At 43.0% G+C, this 24,162-nt stretch overlaps 1 protein-coding gene across 6 annotated transcripts in view; it reads right to left on the minus strand.

Moving 5' to 3' along the window:
- Positions 1–1,782: 1,782 nt before the first annotated feature.
- Positions 1,783–24,162, minus strand: part of Ubl3 (ubiquitin-like 3) — a 48,249-nt gene continuing 25,869 nt past the window's right edge. For 5 of the 6 annotated variants that reach the window (NM_001359199.1, NM_011908.2, NM_001359200.1 and 2 more), the window contains 4 exons: positions 9,046–9,154; positions 6,421–6,507; positions 3,598–3,675; positions 1,783–3,339 (listed from right to left, as the gene is read on the minus strand). In NM_001359199.1, coding sequence (NP_001346128.1) covers positions 3,287–3,339; positions 3,598–3,675; positions 6,421–6,507; positions 9,046–9,154 — 327 coding nt within the window. In that variant the 3' untranslated portion in view covers positions 1,783–3,286. The remainder of the gene's footprint in view (positions 3,340–3,597; positions 3,676–6,420; positions 6,508–9,045; positions 9,155–24,162) is intronic. The other variant, XM_006504832.4, reaches the window with a different exon arrangement.

Raw genomic sequence — 24,162 nt, forward strand, 5'->3', positions numbered from 1 at the left:
CATAGATGCCTGCAAGCAAACCGTTTATGGAGACATTTTGGAAACAGTAACTTAAAGGCACATTTACCCAATTGTTTTCTCTTTGGTGAATGTGCCTTTCTCCAAACTTTTATTAGGTTTACTCTGTAGTCATTGTGGAAAAAGACAGAATTTTTTAAAAGCTGACATTGTAGCAGTGCATACCAATAGGGAAGCAGTCACTGTTTCTCAGTTCTGTTCATGGTCCCCTCCGCACAGCAGTGTGTGACGTATGGGGAGTGGGGTACATTAAGAGCTACAGCTGATGAACTATTGCCTGTGCCCAAAAATGCCAGCACAGCTTGGCCATGGAAATGGTGCTGAGTGACCACCGAACAAAATGATGGGGGCGGTGGAATGGCACAATGGTCACCAATGAGGACGCTGTGAAAGGGTGGTAAATTCTGGCTGCTCCTCTCTCTCTCTTCTCCTCTCTCTTCATCTCTCTCTCTCCTCTCTCTTCCTCTCTCTCTCCTCTCTCTCTCTTCCTCTCTCTCTCTCCTCTCTCTCTTTCTCTAACAGCAGAGGAGAGGCGAGGCCATGCTGAATTTTATTCAAGTGTCATAAATAAATTGGAAAAGAAAAAAAGGAGTAGAAAGATAATGGGGAAAATATGCCAAAATCACGAATGGAAGGCGTTCAAAAGAAAAGGTCTATTCTTTGACAAGTGAGGAAGTTTTAACTTCTCTCCACGTCGAGCACTGCTTACTAAGCATTGGCTAACAGAAACGGATGCAGCATTGGTCAAGATGATGTCAGTTGTGAGAGACCGTCTGCACGGACGAGCGCATCAGATACAAGTTATCTCGGAGAGAGACCCAATGATTCCAGCCAGGACAGCATGCAAGCTCAGGCCTAACAGAAAGACCCCCACGTGCAGAGTGGCCATTCCAGGCAGACCTCTGATCTCAGCCTTGAGTGCGCTCAATCCCATTTAGCCATCAGTAGTCTGAGGGGTTTTTTTGTTGTTGCTGTTGTTGGTTTTTAAAGGAAAAGTCTAGTATTTTCATGGACACAGAAGTAAATTTTTGGTGTTCTCAGTATAGAATTTTACTTCTACTTTTAATCCTTTTAAATTCAGTACAACTATGATATTAGGTATTGAGTGAGCTAATTCCTTGTCTAATGAGCGATGTGGCTCCAAACTGAAGTATCATGAGAGGGAGATGGGAACAGATAAAACACATGGGAGCCAATTGAGAGTATTAACTGTCCAAAGCACAGTTGCAGTGGACTCAAAGTCCTTAGCTTTGGGAAGATAGAGAGTATCGGGAATCTAAGTATTAAAGATGACTAACCAGGGCTGGAGAGATGGCTCAGTGGTTAAGAGCACCGTCTGCCCTTTCAAAGGTTCTGAGTTCAAATCCCAGCAACCACATGGTGGCTCACAACCATCTGCAATGAGATCTGATGCCCTCTTCTTGGGTGTCTGAAGACAGCTACAGCGTACTCACATACATAAAATAAATAAATCTCTTTTTTTTAAAGATGACTAAGCGTAGTTTGATTTCCCAAAGAATATAGTCATTATGGCTAACTGCTCCATTAATATCTCCTGCATCTTTTAGGGATAACAGAATCATAACCCCGGCTGATGGGCCTCACTCATTAACCAGCTAACTGGTAAAGACACTGGGGCACTCACAAGTAGCAACAGAGTGGTAAGTGAATGAGTTTTAAAAGCCTCAGAAGAGTAGAAAATTAACTGCAAAATAGATGAGACAATGCTTAAGCAATTAACGACCTTTAAATCATCAACAAAATGCACTACAATGTTTTGTTTTTTTTTTTATTTAGTTTACAGAAGAAATCTATTAAGGACAGGCTGCAGAAAGAAAAGGTTTAGTGCTATTTACATTCATTTTAAAACTCTGTTCTATACAAATTTAATTCTGATCAGTATGAACAATATTTTCGTAGATCTACTGCATATAAAGCCTCTTCCTTCCTCAAAGCATTAACAATGAATAAAGTAACCTGATTGCATTGAAACAAGGATGACCTTAGAGACCATTTACATCTGATGCTGCAGAGGGCCAGGAGCCCTCGTTAAATACAGAACACAACGGAGTCTGCAACTTCATCTTTCAAAAGGCTGGATAAAGTTATTGATATGGAATACTGGTTTATAATGCTACACGCCAATCTATATTTGTGTTCTACAGTTAGATATTTTATTATGTCTTTTTTATTAAATATAATCTACACATATTTGTAATTTCATCCAGGAAGATTTCTTCCCAGTGAAAAAAAAATATAAAATCTTTTTTTTTTTACAGGTTTAGATGAAATTAGCTCATGCTTTAGTGCTGTGCAAATTGTTTATTTATAGCATATCAATCTTTAAATTATTGGTAAAAATAAGAGTGGTGCTATTGATCATGTATGCCTTAAAACTCAGCTTGTGATTTTAATACAATTGCAAGCACTGATTCCGAATGCAAACTACAGAAAGTAACAAAATTAGCATCTGGAGACTTTAAAAGATCCCTCTGCTCTAGTGAATGAGTGCAACCCGGCACGGTTCGATGAGTGATGGCGCAGGCTTCCGATCTTCTGATATCTGCCACTCAGGCTTCCCACCAGTTCTGCACAGTGACGGCCCCTCCACATTAAGGCTTGGGTCATCCTGCCGCCCCTCGGTGTGGGCCGGCAGCAGGGGCACCCTCTACAGAGCGCTGGGAGCAGCAGGCATGGCTTCTCACTTGCTGCAGTGACAACAGTCTTGCCCAGTTTGATATCCTGTGAGGACAGCCACTGCGGCCGACTTTGGTAGAAGTCACCCAGCACGTAAGATTCCTTCCTGTCCCCCTGGCTGACCAGCCTCGTATTTACTCCACCGATGATTGGTGTCCTCCAGGGTGGACTACACACAGGAGAACTGGGCGCCACAGACACGTGCAGATTATGTGATGAGGAAAATAATAATTATTTTTAGTGCAAATTGTACTTGCAGCACTTGCCTTCAGACTTCTGCGGAGGGAGGAGTCTCTGCGGCAGCAGGGCCACCGGTGTCTGCAGAGAGACTTGCTGCGTCCCCTGGGGACCACTGTGCACTTCAGACTGCTCAACACACACACAGATATAAGGAATAAAGGACCACACTGAAAGTGTTCTTGGTTCTTTTTACTTTGTGAGAGGAGATGACAGAGTTCATGAGTGATTCAGTCCCACGGATGTGCTGGCGACTGTCCTACAGGTGTTGGAAGCTGCTGAGTCTCCTCTGTCCCCGCAGTGCCAACAAACTGCCACATCTGTGCTGGCGACGCTACAGGATCACACAGCAGTTGCTCTCACCAGTTTTCTCCCGATTTCTCTGACCTGGGGAAACAGGGCCAGCCTGGGTTAGCCAAGCTGTGCCTGGGCAAAAGGCAGGCATAGTCAAACTGCCTGAGTTTTGCTCAAAGCTTGTTTTAAGGAATCATTTAATTTTTGGCATTTTTCAAAAACGGTCTGATTACTTGCTCTCCAGGCTTAATTCATAAACTCTGAAATTCCCTGTTCATCCAAATGTCCAAGTGGAAGCAGGCATGAGTGCCTATCTCGATGGCTCAAGTGAGGTGTCCTCCGGGGGCTTACCTTGTGAGTTGGGCTCTGGCAGGGTCTCTCTGGCCACCAAATGCATCACTGTTGTTTTGCCAAAAGGAAGTTTTAATGCTATAGAAAAAGAAGAGACGATCTGTTATACACACATCGTTCCGTAAGCTCACTAGCCAGGCTGAAGTGCCTCTGAATGGATCCCGACTGTGGCTCCTGCACGGAGAGACACTCCCTCACCTGAGGGAAGGGTACGGCTACAAGTGACTCTCTGGCTCTGCCATTGGCTGCACTTAGAAATCTGTCTTGTCTGAGAGAACGCAGTGTTACCTCGCTATGACCGCACTGGCCCCAAACCTGCTCTGCTGCCCAGCTTTTCAGGCCATGCTCTATGCAACCTACAGATGCTGGTTGTCAGTGGCGCCACGACTAACCCACAGGTACACTGAGTGCCAGGCAGCACCAGATGCTGCCAACTAGCAGGTGAGGCTGGCATGTCTCGTCTGCACCCAACTCAGCGCACGGCGGCAGCAGAAGGTGGAGGAGAAGCCGGAGACTGGGATATTCCTGCAGCATCCAGAAGACAGGATTTCAACTTTTCCTGTCCACATGACCACCACCTGGGTTTGAGCTCAGAAGCCACCCTGGTGGGAGAAGAGCTGTGCAGAACCCTGCATTTTAGAGGAGTATCAAGTGGGAGCTGGCCCGGTAACTCAGAGGCGAAGTGCACAGCAAGTGCAGGACTCGGGATGCACATCTAGCCATACAAAGGTAAACATGGGCCCTGAGAGTGAAGGGGTGCCCCAGGCGAAGCCGCACTCTCTGGACCACACCTGGAGCACTCCCTGGGCCTCCTTTAGCAGAATGAAATTCCACGAGATTAACACGGTTGTATGTCAAAAGGGGGGACCCAGGAATGTCCAAGGAGACCTAATGACCAAAATTTTAAACCTGAAACTGACCGAACAATAATGGCAGGTGGAATAAATGGGCCTGCAGTCCTGACTTCTCAAGAGGCTGAGGCAGGAGGATTGTTGGAGTTGAATGGTGTTAAGCCAAGTGGCACAACCCACAGTGAGACCAGGTATTAAGGTGGGTGGGGAGAAGAGCAAAGGATGAATAGGCCCAGGCTGCCTACTGTGTCTGCCCAGTGGTTGAAGGCTATCCACAGCCTGTACCTCACTACCTTCCCCTCCGCCACTGCTTGAACATTGCCTTCCACAAGGACATCATTTGTTTCCATGCTGGGCCATTCTTTTATAAGCTGGTGAGATGACTCAGCAGGCAAAGGCTACCTCAGGAAGAAGCCTGATGCCTGAGTTTGATCCTGAACCCCAGGGAAAGCTGGAGAAGAACTGACTACAAAGCTGCCCTCTGTCCTCCATACCTGGGCCTTGTTCCTCGTAGTAATAAAATAGAAATATTAAAATATTGTTGTCAAATATTTTTATTCTATTAAAAACAAAACAAACAACAACAACAAAACAAAACAACAAAACAAAACCCACTGTCTGCCTTTATTTGTAGCTGCAGGCCGTAAATCTACTTGATAGGCTACTGAGCGAGCCCATAGCTCTTCCACAGCCACCATGCACATACTGGAAGGCAGCTGCCATTGCTGTATGCTGCCTCCGAAACACTCCTAACCAAAAAGGAAACCTGCAGTCCAGAAGGCAGACAGCGGAATGTTAGCAGGGTAGCCTAACCTAGCATCCAGCAGCACTGGCCAAGCAAGGGCCACTGGCCCCCACACTACCTGTCTGAGTCATGAGAGCTGGAAGTCCTTTAATTTACTTCCAAAAGAGACTGGCAGCTACACAATTGTCTAGAGATGAGTCATTTTACTGATTATTCTAAAATTTTAATGAGAATGAAGCATCTTGATCTTAACAAAGATTCTGTGACCTTTAACCTGACACTGAAACCGAGGGGCTGGTGGGAATTGCTCAACAGACCGGTGTTCCAAGGGGCAGCAGACTCACTCTCAGAGTCAAGAGAGGAAACCCAGCCAACACTTATTAGCTTGGTTTCTTCTTTTCTTTATTAATTTTAATTCAAGATCTTGTTTGAACCATTAAAAAAAATGGCCCCATGATTAATATATGCACAAACCAGCCAGGGGCTAACAGTCAACTCTCCTCACAGTGACAGAGGGTTGGTCTAATTAGGCAAAACTACAAACAAATTCTACCTTTAAGTGGCAATTATTTCTTGTATTTCTACAAACTACAGCAGTTTTCAGAGCAAACATAACACTGAAACAAACCAGCTCCATGTGAGCCCAGGCTCTGCAGCAGCCCACTAGGACCACACTGCTGGTCACTGAGGTCACCAGCTCTAACCCACAAGTCTTTCCATAGTGGACTCTGTTGTCCCATGCAAGCCCAGAGCAACCTGAAGGAGGATCTGGTCACATTCAATCCGCCTACTCAAGTTTATTGGTGCTGACACATGAACTGCTCAGTGACTACACAGTAACCGACCTACCTACCCAGGGAAGAACAGACTGCAGACCTCACCATTAGACGACCAGACTGAAGCACGATGGCGTGTCCACAGCAGTATTTACTTGGTCCCCACACAATGAGCACTTACTGAGTCCACTGAAAAAGCCCTCTTTTTACAAATGAAAACCTGCAGTCATAAACGTGCCAAGTCTGTGGGATGGATTTTGATGTAAAAGTAGCACACCCACCATACCACCCAGCAGCGCAGGGAACCCATCTGTAACCTGGCAGGCGGAGCCGTCTCCAGGGAGAAGCACACCCAGAGCTGGGGACCTCAGGGTCTCAAGTCACCTTTTTTTAGAAACCACTGTCATTTAAAATAAACAGAGGAATAATGCTGGCAAAGGACATTAATTACCTCCTAGGGTGACGTTTCCATGTAGAAATCTGCCTTGATAAATGAGTCGAAGAATGTTTGGGCTGCTGACCTGCTCTTCTTCCCAGTCTGAAAAAAGGAGAACTGGTTAGGCTCGGGCCCACACAACAGCACTTCTGTACACTCTGTAGAGGCTACCAGGAAGGGTGTGGCCCAGAGTCCCCACCCAAGCACTGCAGCCCTGGCTCCTTCCACCTTCCTCAAGTAGCAACAAAGAGCTGCAGAAGACTGTTTGTCCCTCAAGAGATCAGAGAGTGCCAAGCTGCAGGCTGAAGTTAAGGAAAACACCGAGCCAGAAGTCTAGCCTTGGTAAAGGGAATCTACCATTTGAAAATCAATTTCCATTATCAGTAATTAATGGACACTATAATGTTCCAGTGCTTGTACTGTTCAAATGTGTGCTCAAGGGTAGCAACAAGTTCCTCAAAGACTTCCTTAGGTGCCTGGGCTACATTGCTGTGCTGTTTTTCAGAGGCCAACTGGCAAACATTTCATGGCATTTGAGGCACACGGCTACCAGCTGGAGTATGGGCAGCACAGCAGCTCCTGCAGAAGCCCCGTCTGAGAACAGAGACTGCTGTTTGGACAGAGGGCGCTTTCCTTGGTAGCTCCCATCAGCTTCTTGCTGCAACAACGGAAGCTCTGGGTTCAGTGTGATCTGAAGACTTCCTGCTCACCATTCTAGTAGCTCCTACTCTCAGTAGGAGACGACAGACAAAGTAGTCCAGAAGACTGAGTGATGGAAGAGAAGAGAAGAAAGCCTGTCCTTGGTTGGTTCTGTTTCGTTGAGTGTTCAAAACAATGTATGTGCATGCACCTGATTTATCCGGTCTCAGGAACTCAAGTGAGAGAGGAACTCCCCAGGCCTGTCCCTTCCCGGGGAGTCTTACTGTACTCTTTCCTAGATAAAGATCAGGGGAGCTACTCTGCTTCAGCAAAAATTACTTTGCATGCACTGCCCTTAAAACCATCATTTATATAATTTATAGAATATGTCTGGCCAAACATTCCTTTGCTATAAACACAAGTGACAGTAACTTTAATCCATATAGAAGAGAGGTTAGGACTCTAAGGGGGATTTAAGGCCTGATAAAGCATAGTGAAGCCATGCCTTTCCATTATCTTTCACGGCCTCATGAGATGTGCCCTTCTCCTCTCTAGGCCCCAGAGGGACATGTACAGAACACGGCTTAGGAGGACTCTGGTGTCACTGATGTGATTAGCAGACCAGACAGCCAAGGAGTCCACCTGCCAGCCTGCTCCTTCCTCAGGGCAGGGCACCCAAAGACTTTTCTTCTACTGCTCCAGAATTTACTATTTTTTTCTTACAAGATCCAACAAATACATTTACTGGCTTTTAGTGCAAGATATTATAGTGGTTTAGACCTAGAATATTAATTTAAGTACTTTGTATAAAAGGAGCCCTTTTATGCACTCTAGTATATGCTGAGTAGATCTGGCAAACTCAGGAAAGAGGGACTTAAAGAAGGACTTTTCAAAGCGAGTAACATCTAGCTGATGTGATCAATTTCCAGAACAGGCGGGAGCCTCTTCACCTGCAGTATGTACCATTGGTGCCTCTCCCGTTATCATTACCTGGATTGTTTTAAGGAACTAAAGTAACTTTAAAAGTTCAAATTGCGCCGGGTGGTGGTGGCGCATGCCTTTAATCCCAGCACTTGGGAGGCAGAGGCAGGTGGATTTCTGAGTTCGAGGCCAGCCTGGTCTACAAAGTGAGTTCCAGGACAGTCAGGGCTATACAGAGAAACCCTGTCTCAGGAAAAAGAAAAAAAAAGTTCAAATTGCTTTTGCTAAACATATTATATAGATCTGGCATGGTGGCACATGCTTATAATCTCAGGTTGAGAGAGGAATTCTCCTAATTTGATTTGCCTGATTTGAGAGCAGCCCAAGTAATTTAGTAAGACATTGTCAAAAAATAAATAAAAAACTGGAGCTAGGGACACAGCTTCGTAATGGAGAGCTTTCCTGGCATGCACAAGGCCCTGGCTTCAACCCTCTGCATTGGAAAAAGTTAAAGAGATGGGCTACAGCAGTGTTACCCAGGGGCACATGCCATGGAAACTGTTAGGGGCACACTCTGGAAGCTCAAAGGGAAAACTCAGGACTCCCTCAAGAATCTCACTAGATAGGGAGGCAGCAGAGAAGGGAGGAGCTACCGCATACACTCCCCCAGAGAGCTCACAGTGGTGCAGTAAAAACAGAACTCATGAAGACTTTACTCTTCCTGGCCCTTCTTCGCAGAATGCATGCAGTAAGAACTAACTGCAGGTCAAGTCTGTCTCAAGCTTCATTTCCAATCAGCTATGCACAGAGGAGCCCACAGCGCCTGCTGCCTCTGAGAAGGTTGGCTCTTTCCTTCTGGGTTCACTGACATGGGAGTGGATGTGCACTGAGTACACTCTACCTGCACTAAGGCAAACATGGCCTCTGGATCTCCTGCTCCTTCGATGCTCTGTGGTGAGAAAGGCAAAATCTAGGCAGTGACACAGCAAGCCCAAGTCAAGCACGGGTCTCATGCCCTCTGTACTTTCTCAAAATGTGTGAAACAAGTCAGGGACAAAGAGTCAAGCAGCCGGTACTCACCCATGGGCCAGTTGTCATACACGTGCTTTGCGATGTCAGAGGCAGAGTCGTTTGGGGAGAAGAGGAACTCTTTCGTCTTCCCACTCACCAAGATGAGGCGCAAATTAATCTGGAAGTAGACATGGACACTCTGAATAAATCTCAGCCTGAAAACAGTATGACTGCACAGACTCCACTTACGCCACACTCTGAGTTGCCGCCAGTGCCATTTGGGGTTTTCAGCTAAAATTTTAATTGTTATCTAAGTCATCAGGCAGAGTGAGTATTTATATTGTTTTCTTATTCAGCCTCCAGCTGAAATGCCCCCGCCCGGCCCCACCCACTGCCTTTCCCAGAAACTCCAGCTGGTCCCCTTCCTCTCCATAGTCCCACCCCTTCTACTTTCATGCCTCAGTACTTAACTAAATTCCTTCAGAGTAATTTTTTAATAATGGGAATTGGTATACAACTTTATTTCCTGCTATCTACAATGAGCATGTGCTGCAGATGACTTGTGAGTAGAACATCCAAGTCACAGGGCTGGGGAGACAGCTTCCTGATACAAGTGCTTCTACCGATGCATGAGGACCTGGGTTCAGAGCCTGGGCTGCTGGCCAGCCAGCCTAACCTAACTGAGTCAGAGCTCAGTGAGAGGCTGTGTCAAATTAATAAGGACACTTGACACTGACCTCTGGCCTTGGTATGCACACAGGAGCATGTAGACATACACACATGCACACACACACCCCCAACACACAGAGAGAGATAGAGAGAAAGAGAGAGCCAGTCACTATGCTTTTGAATGTATAACAATGTCAGCAACTAAACTGCAAATTATGGTTACTATTATAGAATATGCTTTAATTCAAAACTCAGTAAGAATGTCAGCCGTGTGGATCCTGTTGCTAAACAGTAAAGCATGCAAGAAGAATCCAACAATCTTGTTCTGCATCCCCCAGATTTTGTATTGCAAGTCAATATATATTCCAACTAAACATATATTCTCAAACATTCACCTTAAATTTTTCATATTCATAATTAACTTTTTATTGCTATTATTAAATTCACGGTATCTACTCATTTCCCTATAAGACAGATATAGGTATGCTTTTCTTTATCTTCAGGTCTCCATTTTAAAGACTTTAGTGGGGCTGGAGAGATGGCTCAGCAGTTAAGAGCACATAACAACGGTTCTTGCAGAGGACCCAGTTTAAATCCTAGTACCTATGCTGGGGGACTCAAAATTGCCCGTAACTCTACTTCTGGGGGCAGGGGCTTGGATGGGTTTTTCTGGACTCTAAGGTACTTGGCGCATTCATATTCATTTATTCATTCCTCCCCCTCTTCCCCTTTCCCCCCACTCACATACTCTCGCTCTTTTAAAAGACCTTACTAAAAAAACGTAGGTCTGGCTGGGCAGTGGTGGTGCACGCCTTTAATCCCAGCACTTGGGAGGCAGAGACAGGCGGATTTCTGAGTTTGAGGCCAGCCTGGTCTACAGAGATCCAGGACAGCCAGGGCTACACAGAGAAATCCTGTTGCAAAAAAACAGAAAAACCAAAAACCAAAAATGAAAACAAAACTTGGGTCTCGTCCCAAGCTGACATTGGATAATCTAGCCTAGTTTTTCACATAGGACCAGAGAATGTTACTGTATCTGGGTGAACTGTGACAAGACCCAGGTTACCTTCTTTTCTCTCGATTTACTAATACGAGAAATTTTTTAAAAATTAAAGCAACCAAAAAACCTTTAGACACCAGAGTCTATAATAAGCACATCTGTACTACTACAGATGTTTTTATGTTTCTCTCTTTATAATAGCCATAGCAACACCCCTTTTGGTTCTATGTCCGTGTTGAAAGTATGCTGAAAACTGTAAAATATCTACCCTTGAGAATGATCACCAACAATCCACAATCAATTGGATTCTTATCAGACACAACAGACTTGGGCTCTGAATTAGAACTTGTACTCTAACTGCATGCATAACTCAACAGAGGAGAAAAGGGAACACTCTCCACTGCAGGTGAAAAGCTTTCAATGTATTCAGTAAGAATTCAGTGCTGCTTTATAAAATGAGATTACATTTAAAAGGGGGGAAAGAAGCTTACTTGCTATAGGAAGAGAGATGGGTCACGGTATTGTGAAGAAGTTCATGTTGAGAATCCTCTTCCCAAACCTAAACCTTTCCCAGTGCATTTCAGGTTGTGGATTGTCAACAAGCCAAATGTAAGTACTGCCTCAAAATGTGAAATACTCTGGCCTCGACCATCCGAGTAAGGGTCCAAGCAGTGCTATGCAGAAACTGTGTTTCCCTGGAGCAGGCTCAGCCAGCAGTCTACAAGGCGTACGCAAACTGCTAGCTCAACCCCAGCACTCTTTCCTGCAACACTGCAAAGATGTTCCTAAGAAGACATTCCTCTTCAGAACTGGAAAAGTGAAAAGCTGTCACCAGCCACAGACACACACTCTGGAGAGGGTGTTAAAATTCGAGAGGGGACACATATTGGAAATCTATGCTTTCCTCTTAATTTTGCTGGGAACTCAAACAGCAATTTAAGTTTTTTTTTGAAGAAAGAGCTATGCATATGGATATAGATATGTAGCATTTTAACACCAGGCTACAAGATATTCCTGGTGTCCTCTGAAGATTCTCCATTGAATATAAATTAAACCTTCTGAGTAAAAAAAAACTATTTCTTTTATTTCTTCTTACAATACCCACATGCATACCCTACTCTACAAATGTCACTAGGCTCCTCCTCTGAGTTCTCAGCACTTCGTTTTTAACACTTTCACCATGGTTAACCAATAAGTTGGTAATACACTTTTTTCACAGTTAAAACAATCAGTGGTCTTTATCTGTTCAGAACACTAGAAACATCTGCCCTTTATGTATGTTTAGTGCTATCTTAAAAGGGTTACTTTTAATGTTTAAATGGGTGGACACACATTTTGACACAGCCCTACTAACCCCCTACCTCTCTACGTCTTCATTATATCCTTAGTATCTATCCTGCCTCAATCCAGAAAACACCTAAAAACTGTAGAGTCTGAAGGTGGCTCCAGACTATAAGGATGGATTTTCAATCTTCTAAATCCTCTGTATGGAGGAGAACACGTGTCAGCTCTAAGGCCAGGGTTTATAGCTCTTCCTGTTAAAAGTTGTTAGGACTGATGGAGGCTGCCTCGAGGAAGTTAGCAACAAAAATCCTAACAGCAAATGTATGCATTGAGTTGATAAAGTAACTCACTGCCTGAAGCACCTGCTGTGCCTGGCACATGGTGGATGTCTAGCCAGTTGGTTGGTCAGTATCTGAGCTCTGGTTTTAAGAATCCTCATGGAGATGCAAACTGGAAAGTTCATCAGAGGCAAGGTGTGAAGTCATGCCCCAGAATTACTGATACGACACTGGCCTGTGCAGCAGGTAGCACAGCAGGAAATGATGACTTCTGGGCAGTGCTTTGGATGCGAGCATAGTCATCAGAGTTCCCAACATACCATGGTTACTACATGCTGTCACTGAGTGGACATTCTGCAAAGTAAAGCCACTTCTACAGCTACTGTGCAGCCATTTGGCCTAGCTTTCAAATGACTATAGAGCCTCATATGCAGCCAAATCGTAAGGGGTTAACACCAATGAAGGAAAATATTGAATTCCAATCACTCAGACAAAAACCTAGCTACACGAGCTGGCCAGTAGTTAATCGTCCCTGTATTGTAGTAAGAATCTAGTCAGAAACAAACAACCCACACAGGGTCCTCCACACAGCAGTGAGGTAAAGACTCTTTTCTAAAGCTTAACCATGATACCCTTTGTGCACTCATGGAAGAGGGACATGGTATGAATGGAGCAGAATGTACCAGAATTCCCAGGAGGTGGCAGATGAACTACATGCTGAGGCAAGGCAAAGCAAGGCAAGATGACTGTGACCACTGGTTCACGGTCATAGAACTAAATACACATCTATGTGTGACCCTGCGGCATAAGCAGGTCTGGACAGCACGATCTTCCCAACATCTAATTCCAGTCGTGATGCTGTTGTTATGTAAGATGCCAACATTAGGGAAACCTGAGATTTCGGTAATTTCTTAAGTGTGTATATGAACTTTAAACTATTTCAAAATAAAAAGGTTCTTCTTCAGCTAGGCATGATGGTGGGGCCTAAAGCTAGTTCTACCTACCATTGGGAGCGTGAGGCAGGAGCATGGGGACCAGCCTGGGTGATATGGGAAACACTTTGTCTCAAAAAAAAAAAACAACCAACCAACCAAAGAAAAAACCACCAAACAAAGTACCCAGCTTCTTAAAAACATACATGGAATTTAACATGGATCTATTTTGACTATTTTTCTCATTTCCATTTGATGATAACAATATTTTAAAAATATATATATTATATTAAAATAAATACTTAATTTAGAAAAAAAAAAAGATACAAGCCCATACCAGTCCTTTGTGCTAGGACAGCACAGGAAATTGAAAATGGATATGTGGCTTTCCTTTTTCTAGAATGGAAGGCTAATAAATGGAAGGTTTTGAGTTTTGTTAATAGTACTATAAAAGAAACAAAGAATGAGAATATAAGATTGATTTTATAGTGCGAAAATATGAGAACCAGTAGCTTAACAAACTCATTTATTTATCCATTCACTCAAATATCTGAAAGATACTATGCATTGTGTCTGCATTATGAAAAACATAGTATTATAAATCATTTAAAAACTTATTATTTTATTCTACTTTTAACTAGATGCACTTGAGTGTCTGTGTGATATGTACAGATTAGTCTTGGAGCCCATGGAGCCCAGTGACATCAGGTATCCTGGAGCTGGAGTTACAGGTAGTTGTGACTCACATGACGCACATGACGTGTGTGCTAGGTAGGGACCCAGCTGAGGCCCTCTTCACAAATGGTACAAGTGCTTAAATACTGGGCCAGCTCTCCAGTCCCTGTCTTGGAGACATGAAACATGTAAACAAGCGACTGTGGGAAGCAAGGCTGTCCAGGATATAAAATTAGAAATGCTCAATAAATATCTGCTGAACGAGTTTTAATAAAATCCAAAGAGCACAGTACAGAGAATGGAGATTAAAAGCCCACAGTGTGCACCTTACTGAGACAGCCAGAATTTCACATTGTTTAGCTACTCTACCTTGCCCACTGCCAACGTAGTGAGAGACCACAACCCCACTACACAGTTGTAGGAGTGGGCTGGAGGTGTGCCTCCCAGTGCTCAGTCCCCATGTCCCTGCCTTTTATTTTCCAGAATCATTTTGTCTGTTCAAAGCACTGGCATCTTCACTCAGTTCCTTGAAACCACCAAGGTCCCACTTTGCTTCAAAGCCTGCTCCTTTACCTGGAATGCTTGGCATTCCACCCCACGCGTGCACCTACATCTCAGTGGGCAGCTCTGCCTGACTCCACTGGCTATGACCACCCTGTCCCTGTATGCTTGACAGGGGAGGCCTAACCCAGCCTCTAAGCCTCATCACTGCAGATGAAATATCAAGACTACACTCTGGAAGAGAATTGGAAAAGAATCTCAAGGAAGAACTGGAGAAGCCAAGAAAGTGTTTATGTTCCCCATTGAAAGGAGCAGTAAATATGTGTGCATTTTATTTACTAACAACAACTATAAAAAACGTTTAACCTCCACAAAAATACCTGAGCTCCTGCCTATGAGCTCGCTCACCTTCAGTGGACTAAGGACCTGAGTGATGACTAAGCAGGCTGACACTCTACATTCTGTACGTGATACAGATTCTCATCATACACTGCATAGCTAACCCTGCTTGTCGGAAAATCATTCAGTCATTCCAGAAACACCTGTGTTCTCCTAAGTGGAGATAAAAGATCAGAAAGGCCTCTAACAAAACCCTCTAGACCAGTGGTTCCCAACCTGTGGGGCTATAACCCCTTTGGGAAATCATATATCAGATATCTTGCATATCAGCTACTTACATTTCAATTCATAACAGCAGCAAAATTACAGTTGTGAAGTAGTAATGAAATAATTTCATGGTTGGCGGTCATCACAGCATTAGGACGGTTGAGAACCGCTGCTCTAGAAGGTTTTACATTTCTCCATTTACTTGGAATGTGTATTTCCAAAACCACATTCCAAACAGTATTTTATATTTTCTGAGTTGTTCAACTAATTATTGATTTAAAAGATCCCAATCACTATACAAACAAGAAACTATGAAGCTCTGAAGATGAATGGATGGTAATGATGGCTAGCTTATGTGCTTTCGCATATAGATTTTTCTATCACCAGAATAAAGAAAACAGGGATTTTATAAGTACAGTTTAGAATCAATATATGCAGTACAAAATATAGTTTCTAATGCATCACATAGTAAGTGCTAATCAGTTAACATAAATTATTGATATAATACTATAATCAGCCTAGTAAGTCACTAAACATTACTACAAAATACTCTCCATTTAAGTACTTTACAATGCATTTTTATTTTGAAATAAGTTTGCGTAACTTTGGCAAAATTAAAATTCTGTGAGAAGATTGATACTGTATATGCTGGGGGAGGGGAAGGGCTGGTGGTCAGAGGACAACCTGGCTACTTCTCAGGTGCCATCTGCCTCCTTTTTTAGGTAGGATCTCACTGGCCTGGTGCAGGTGTGTGCCAACAGCCCGACTTTTCCACTTATGACTCCTCTGACAAGTATTTTACTGACTATCTTTTCCTATCCACTATGCTTGGAAATTCTTACAAATTTCTATAAAAATGTAAAATGTAAAGTTTCAATTATAAACTTAAAAAACATGTCTCTGAAATCAAGTTTTGCTTCTGCATTGCGTTAGGCCTGACTATAGGCTACTCATTTAAGATCTGCATACAGGACACCAGCTAGCTGCTTCAGATGGACTTACTATGCAAGGCTCTTACGTACTGCCAACTGAGGAACAGATGTGGCTGACACTAACGTACCTGCCCTGGGAGGGACACTGGCTTTCCATCTAGGGAGGATTCTTACATCGCAGCCTCACTAAGGAAGGGCTGTTCATCCAGGACAGCTGGCCCTGACAGGCAGGCACTACAGGTCCTAAGTAAACACAGGAGATGGGGAGCCGGCTACAGCACAGCAGAAGCCGCCCCTGGGGAAGAGTGGCTTTCTCCAGTTATACACTCTCATGCACTTCAGAAAAGTGACAGCTCTCTTTCTGCTGCCCACCTCCTCTTAGAAACACAGCAGTCCAATTTGTTGGCATAAGTCAGCCTGAAATCCCAGGAAAGGAAATCAGAGGCTTCAACCAGCACAGGTTTTCCTTATGCATTCTCCAAATGATTCCAGCAGGCTGCATTCTAACACCTTCACGTCGTCCAGCTCCAATCACCTAGGTACACAGATAAATCCAGGAATGACACCTGACAGAGCTTTCGGGTGTCACACTTGAATTTGTCTTGGCCTTGTTCCTTTCCTGGGATCTTCTGTACTATCCCGTTTGAGGTGTTTGCCCTTCTGTGAATGTCCCTTCCCACTTACATCATTGCCAAGTTCTCGGTACTGCATCAAATCCCAGGCCTTTCATGACCCCCTCAATTATTTAGCATGGATGGAGTCTCAGAATTTCTCAAGCTCAGACAGAAAGGGACAGACTACTGCAGTCCCAAGAGGCCAGCAAAGCAGAATACAGACACCGGGTTTTTCTCCTAGACCAGGGCTTGCTCCTTCTCAACTAAGGCAAAGCCCCTCTTCCCCACTCCCCTAGGGCTTTCTAAATGCCATACCCAGTCCCTTCAGTTCCAACAGAAGGGCTTGCTTTCCTTTTCTCTCTCTCTCAGGATAGAAAACAAGTTCTGACACAAAATACTCTTTAATCTGCAATATGCAAACTAAAAACTATTCCTGCTTTTCTGAACCTTAAAAATAATCATTAACAATGTATTTGATATCAATAAATGGTTAAATTATTAAATTCTGTCTTATGTGTTTTACTACAATTTAAAAATTAACTATAAAGCTCTGATCAAGTTTCTGTACTGCCTCTCAGAATCTTTCATAGGTCAAAATCTCCCAGGAGGGAGGTCCTTAGGGCACTGAAGACTGATATTTTCAAAGATACATGAAGGTGTAGTAAAGCACTAGGCTGGATGAGAAAGAAAGAAAGAAAGAAAGAAAGAAAGAAAGAAAGAAAGAAAGAAAGAAAGAAAGAAAGAAAGGAAGGAAGGAAGGAAGACAAGACCCACAAAAACAATCAGAACTCCACACAGTACCTTGGCACCTCAGGAGGCAGTGGGGCACAAATAGGCCATTAAAATGGAAATTTACTGATTTTCAAATTTGTTGCCTATGACATTAATATGAAAAATAATTTTTGCTTTTTTACATAAGCAATTGGCTTATAGTACAGCACTGCACCTTTAAAACATACTCAAATAAGCAGACCACAGCAGCCACTGTAACCCCAGGAGGCTGAAGAAGTCAGAGTGGCTGTAGAGTGAAACCTTTCTAAAACCATTGAGTTAAAAATCACTGTACTTAAACCAACCTAGACCTGTGATTAGAGGATGCCAAGGCAAGTTTCATATAATCATTATTCAATATATGTGTCCTATGTATATTATTTTATGGTACATAAAAATCATTATTTTATTTCTAAATTATACACCCCCTTTACTTCACACCAACCCTGTATTATTGGTAGTGGAAGGACTTCAACAGTGATCCAGACCTGCCCTCTGGGAACCACTGGTTCTCCTTTTCGTCGGTGAAGGCACAGGTTAAAAACAAAAATACCTTCTTTCTTAGCAGTGGCTATAGCATTAAGTCTGAACTGTTTCCTCATATTTTCCTAACAGTGCACAGGAAAGGTAAGTCACCTATTTGAAACAGTCACCCATGATACAATAATTAGTCCAAAGACAATCCCATGTGATGGCAGTCCCACCGATTACAATGGAGTTGAAGGTCTCATCACTCATGCAGCGAGGTACTGCCACCAGAAAGTCAGAGCATATGCAGCAGCATGCAAATTCCTCCTGACTTGGTGACACCGCCATAAACAAGCCACTGCGTGTCAGTAACACACAAGTGTAGCATATACAATTATTAACTGCGTATAATGCTTGATAATGACCTTCAACTACTATGTACTGGCTTGTGTGTTCAATAAACAGTAACTTTTATCACAGTTTCAGACAGTCCTAATGCTTCTACAAAGAACATTCTGCAGTGTGGACACGATAAGTGGGAGAGTACTTGCCTGGGAAGTGGGCCCTCAGCTTAATCGCCAGCACTTGTACACACCGTGCCCCTACTCTGAGCAGCATCTGCCTTAAATACCTAAAATACCTCAATTTAGACAGGAGGCTAATAATATGATCCTATATAGATAGCACTAATTACTATGACAAGAAATGGTTTGCCTACATTTGCTTTCCAATCAACTGATGATTCATGAGGGGTCATCTCATAGCTAGATTTAGTCAAGAAACAACATAAAGAGGCACCTCATCTCCAAATCTTTCTGTAGTCACACAAAATTATATGTGATCATTACACTTGGTGCCCAGAAATTAGTTTTTAAGATTGTATGTTGGTTAGTTTTATGTCAACATGATAGAAGCTAGTCATTGGAGAGGAGGGAGCTTTAATCGAGAAAATATCTCTAAAGATCAGGCTGTAGGCAAGACGTTTTCTTTCTTTCTTTCTTCCAATATTTACTTATTTTATGTATGTGAGTGCTCTTGTCTTCGCTCACACCAGGAGAGGGCATCAGATCCCATTACAGATGGTTGTGAGCCACCATGAGGGTGTTGAACTCAGGACCTCTGGAAGAACAGTCTTAACTCTTAACTGCTAAACTATCTCTCCAGACCTGCAAGGCATTTCATTCATTAGTAATTCACAGGGGAGGACCCAGCCCATTATGGGTGAGGCCACCCTGGGCAGGTGGTTCTGGTTCCATAAGAAAACGGGCTGAGGAAGCCAGGAGGAGCAAGCCAATAAGCCACACACACCTATCCATGGCTTCTGCATCAGCTCTAGCCTCCAGGTTCCTGCCCTGATATGGAAGCATATGCCAAATAAACCCTTTCTCTTCAATTTGTTTTTGTCATGGTACTTTATCACAGCAGCAGTAACCCCGACTAAGGCAATTTTCAAACAAATTCACACTGGAGAATTTTTAAACCTGTGGTAATATATAGAATAGACTGGGCTGATAGACCAACAGTGGACAGAATCTGAGAGAGAACAGGTAACCAGAGAGGAGAAAATAGGGCAGGCTAAGTGACGGCTCTAAGCTTTGGTGCTGAGATGTAAGAGGAAGCCAGGAGAATTGCACAGAAATGAGGACCAGAAAAGGGATACTGTCTAGAAAAAGATACGTTTAGCTTTTAGCACATCAGTTTTGAAAAAAATCAGTCTTAAAAATGTATTTCTGGTAGCACCAAATACAATTATCACATATACCACTGATTTCAGAGATGAGGTGCCTTTGACTATATTATTTCATGACTATTATATTAGATCAAAAACAGGGGAAGCTATACATTTGAAAATAATCCATACAGTCACTGCCTAATAAAAAAAAAAAGGCGTTTTTGTTTTTGTTTTTTGAGACAGGGTTTCTCTGTGTAGCTCTGGCTGTCTTGGAACTCAAGAGACCCACCTGCCTCTACCTCCTGAGCGCCTGAATTAAAGGCGTGCACTACCACAGCTTCTGACTGGAAGGACAAATCAATAATAGAGCAGGGTGTGCCAGATTATAGCCAGGATTTCTGCAATAGTTCAGTGACATGTGTAACTAGAAAGTTGTCTGTCAAGAAACCATGTTTCTACTGCTTTTACTGTTAAGCATAAATAAGTAATAACAAACTCACTATTCCACACACTCTGACACAGACCATAGTGATAATAATAGAAGACAGTTGCTCTGAGAAGTTAAGAAGGTTTAAAAATCATTCTTTACAATATGTCTGTCAACTCATTACTCCAGAGTGCTAGCAAGCACTTCTGTTTATGAAGAAGTGGTTCTGTCTGGCTATGAAGAAAGCGATTGTTCCATGCTGCCTGCACTCTGCAGGCCTATTCAGCTTGCACAGACAATTTGCATCAACCTGTGACTAGTGATACTGTCACTTAGTGGTGCCCAGATAGCTATGATCTCATGGGCTCTTAATATTGAGGTTCTCATTTATCAATTAATGTCTCTGGAACACTCATGAACTCTGAATTTAATACAATGGCATTTTATTTATTGTCATTAATTAAAATTTAAAATCCAAATATACTCAGGGTTGGTATAACAAATTATTCAGCAGGAGGGCTCATAAGGACACAAACAAGGACAGAAACAATTGAGTAATGGACGCATCAATGTCACTATGTAATGTTAAATACAATCTTTGGGAAAACACAGCACAAAACTGTATCTATGTGAGCTTTCTGAGCTAACCATGCTCCCCAGCGCCAACACTGATGCACTGAGCAGAGGTGGCTGCTTCAGACTATCAATTAAAGATCTCTGAATCATAAGTTATACTTCCTACAGACAAATCCAGCAGCATCAAAAACATTCATCCTAAGGCAAAGCTGAATGGAGGCAGCAGATGGTTTCCGAGAAGGGAAGTCTAGAGAACACAGGAAGAGTCCATTAGACTCTGTAAAAGTCACATTTTCTATAATGAAGGCTAAAGTGAATGATGAAGACGGCTCTCCAAGTGAAAAGGAACAGGGTCTCTGATTGGAGACCACAGGGGGTGTGGTGGTGGGGGGGATGATGTGTCAACCTCTTGCTGACTAACCCCTTAAGTTGCAGACATGGAGGCCAGCACTTCAAGCTTAACTGCTCCCTGTAAGAGAACTGTGGGGCAGTGGTTTGCCCTCTGACTAAGCAGGAACAAACAGCAGCCCAGTTGAAGTATGTCCCCAAACCCCACCCTGACCCAGGAAGTACAAACTATGCATACATTCTGAGGTCAGAGTGAGCCTCAAACTAAGGATGCCGCCCACCTCCTTCTGCCTTGTCTTCAGAGTAATAGGATCTTTCTGAGGGTGCAATAACACACATGGATCACACTGCTATCTTCAAATCTCATCTCTACATGAATAATTTATCTCACACTGCTCCAAGGTCTCCAGAAAGCATGACGTATCAGTACTGATACTGAAATGATCAGTACATTTTGTAAATGATACCAAGTAGGAAAGGTGTTTGCTTATAAAAAGGAATAGCTTTAACATTTTTATTTCAAAGGAAATTGGTTATTACCTAGCTCTTAGGATACTCAAACAAAGATCAAAGAAGAGAAGAATTAAAAGATGTTGCAACATGGAGGTGTGCAGTAGAACTGGCCCAGGGGAGGTCACAAGAGAAATAGAGTTGATTAGCTAGTCATGAACAGTCCTCCATGAACAGGACCAACTATAGACCAAAACAGTCAGAAAGAAATTACATCTGTATTAAACACTCAAGACATCTTCCTTGACATTCCTCCCAAAGCAACAGGGTACTTGGCACTGGCTGTTCTAAGTATCCACAGGTGGTCCCAGTGCATGGAGAAGGTGCTAGGTTACACACAGGTACCACTCCATTTCAGAGGATTCCTTAGCTTTTCCAGTGTCCCACAGGGGTCCGGAAACTTCCCCACTACAAAGTGAAGGACAGCTGTAATTGTTCTTTAAACTACAATTATAAACTGAGATTCTATTACCTTTCAGATATTTTAATGATCTGAAAGGTAATTACCTGATGATTTTTTTCCATTGTAATAAACTAAATTTATGAGCATGGCAGATCTTAAATTCTAGTAAGCACTGAAAAAAACATTGAAAAGATCAATAGTTGTACCAGCTAGTTTTATATCAACTTGACACAAACTTGAGTCAGAGAGGGGGGAGTCTCAATTGAGAAAATGTCTCTTTAAGATCAGGCTGTAGTTATAGGACATTTTCTTAATTAGTTATCAATGGGAGATACCACCAGAATGGCTACAATCACAAGTAAGAGTTGGTACAGATGTGGAAATCATAACTCTCAAGTGTGGCTGAACGCCAGGGGGTGGCCACTCTGCAAACACCTGCACAGCCATCCTGCTTTAGGTGACTTAGCACCTCCAGTCTCTGTGCTGTCCACTCTCCCGACTGCGGTAACAGAGCAGAGACGACTTTTACTTGTTTGGGATTTCTTATCTAATGATTCAGGGTAAAATGACAAGACAGGTTAGATTTCTTGAAATGTAAAACTAAAAACAATTAATGGGGGAGGGAGATATGCATAGGTTTAAGAGTATGTGTTGTAACTGCAAGTGACAGTGACAGACAAGACTCCATCTTGTACTTGGAACAAAGGTGGAAACTTCCTGTAAAGAAAACAACTTAAAAAACTGGTGTTAAGTGTCTGATAACTTTCCATGGGGTAAAGACATTTTTCTGGGAAGAATATACTCCTATCATCATAATCTAGGGCTTTTCCTATGGAATACTTAGATTACTACAGTGTCCCCAGGATCCAGGATAAGGATAAGGATGGATTCCTGCCTGCTCAAAACCAGCTGGTGTTGTACAGCTGTGACGCCGACGACTCCCTCCCTAAGAGAGCCGGGCTCCTCAGCACCTGCCATGAACCTGAACATCTTCCCCGATACAGACAAGGTGTGATTATCAGCTGCCAGGAACCTGTCAGAATAAAGCCTCGTCTTTTTAACCTCCTACAGGGTACTGCTCTGAATTTAACTGGTGTCCTCCAGATTTCACATTCTAGATTTAGAGAAATCACAGAAAGACATTAGAGAAAACCCTTATGTGAGGGAACATGATGCACTGTAGAAAGAGAACACAGCTTGGTGTCGTGGTGTCTTCAAACAGTGACATAGCAATTACAATTTCCTTACAATTAGTAAAAATATTTTCTGAAGATACACCCTATCAAATAAGCTGTAAAGAAAAAAATTGAAATGTATTTTTCCTGTTCTTCATATTTTATTTCCTGGCTTTGCCTCAACACCAAACTCCCATTTCTTCAGTCAAAGGGGAAGAAGAAATAAAATCCTGTGCAGGCACGCTCTACAACTGAAGAGAGACATGATGTTCAGTGAGGTAAAGGCATGTGTGGGATCAGAGAATCTGAGCATTAAAGAAGTGCATTGTCTCTGTTGGCTGCTGTCAGTACGACAGGGTTAGCTGAGCCTCCCAGTGCACTTCTTCCCACTGGGCAGACAGAGGAAAAAGAACAATTTTAATGGAAGACGACTGGTTATCAATCTCTCAAATGCTGTAATCCTCTTTTAGAGTTCCTCACATTGTGGTAACCAATCATAACATTACTTTGTTGCTCCTTCATAACTATAATTTTGCTACCATTATGGACCATAATTTAAATATCTGATATGCCGAATATTTGATATGCAAAACCCACGAAAAGGGCTAGCAACCCACAGGTTGAGAACCACTGAGCAAAGCAATGTACTGTCACAGTCTCGACACTGACACTATATGCTAGCCATGTGCATTGGAAACACTTTACATAACTCACTACTGTAAAGATTAAAAAGCAATAAAAACTTACTGTAAACTCTACATCGTCCACGTGCTGTGAATCTAGATTTGTATGTGAAAGAGTAATTAGTGTCAATGAAAATGGCTTCTCCCTTTATGTCCTCTTATGACAGACCCTCAAGGTCTAGCACAGATTTAAACCTGTAAATCCTTTGTGCAAATTTAGTATGCTGTACATAACCCTCACCACTACACTGCAAACTCCTGGAGAGCAGGATCATAATGCCCAAGCAGTTTACAGGTCTTTGCTCTCTTCCACTCTTCTCCCTACCATTTTCCACAGTATCTGTGGTAGCACAAGCAATAAATATCCTCATGAAAACTCATCCAAGTACTGCAGCAGCTGATCATTCTCCCTAACGTGCGTCAATAAAACCACCCGGGGCCATTTAGAGGAAGGGAAATGCCATGATTACCATGGCAGAGCAGGCCTCCCAGAGTCTCAGTGGCTGTGTTCCCATGGTAAACACATAAGGTTCTCTTCAGGATCTACCAGCACTCTACATTTCCACGGTCTCAACGCTAGTCCCTTAGACCATGTCAGTGTGAAGACGCTTCCATGAAGCATATACGGTTAGAAAAGCCTCACCTGCCCAACACGGCCTTCA

The sequence above is a fragment of the Mus musculus genome, chromosome 5, assembly GCF_000001635.26.
Source record: "Mus musculus strain C57BL/6J chromosome 5, GRCm38.p6 C57BL/6J".
NCBI classification, from domain to species: Eukaryota; Metazoa; Chordata; class Mammalia; order Rodentia; family Muridae; genus Mus; species Mus musculus.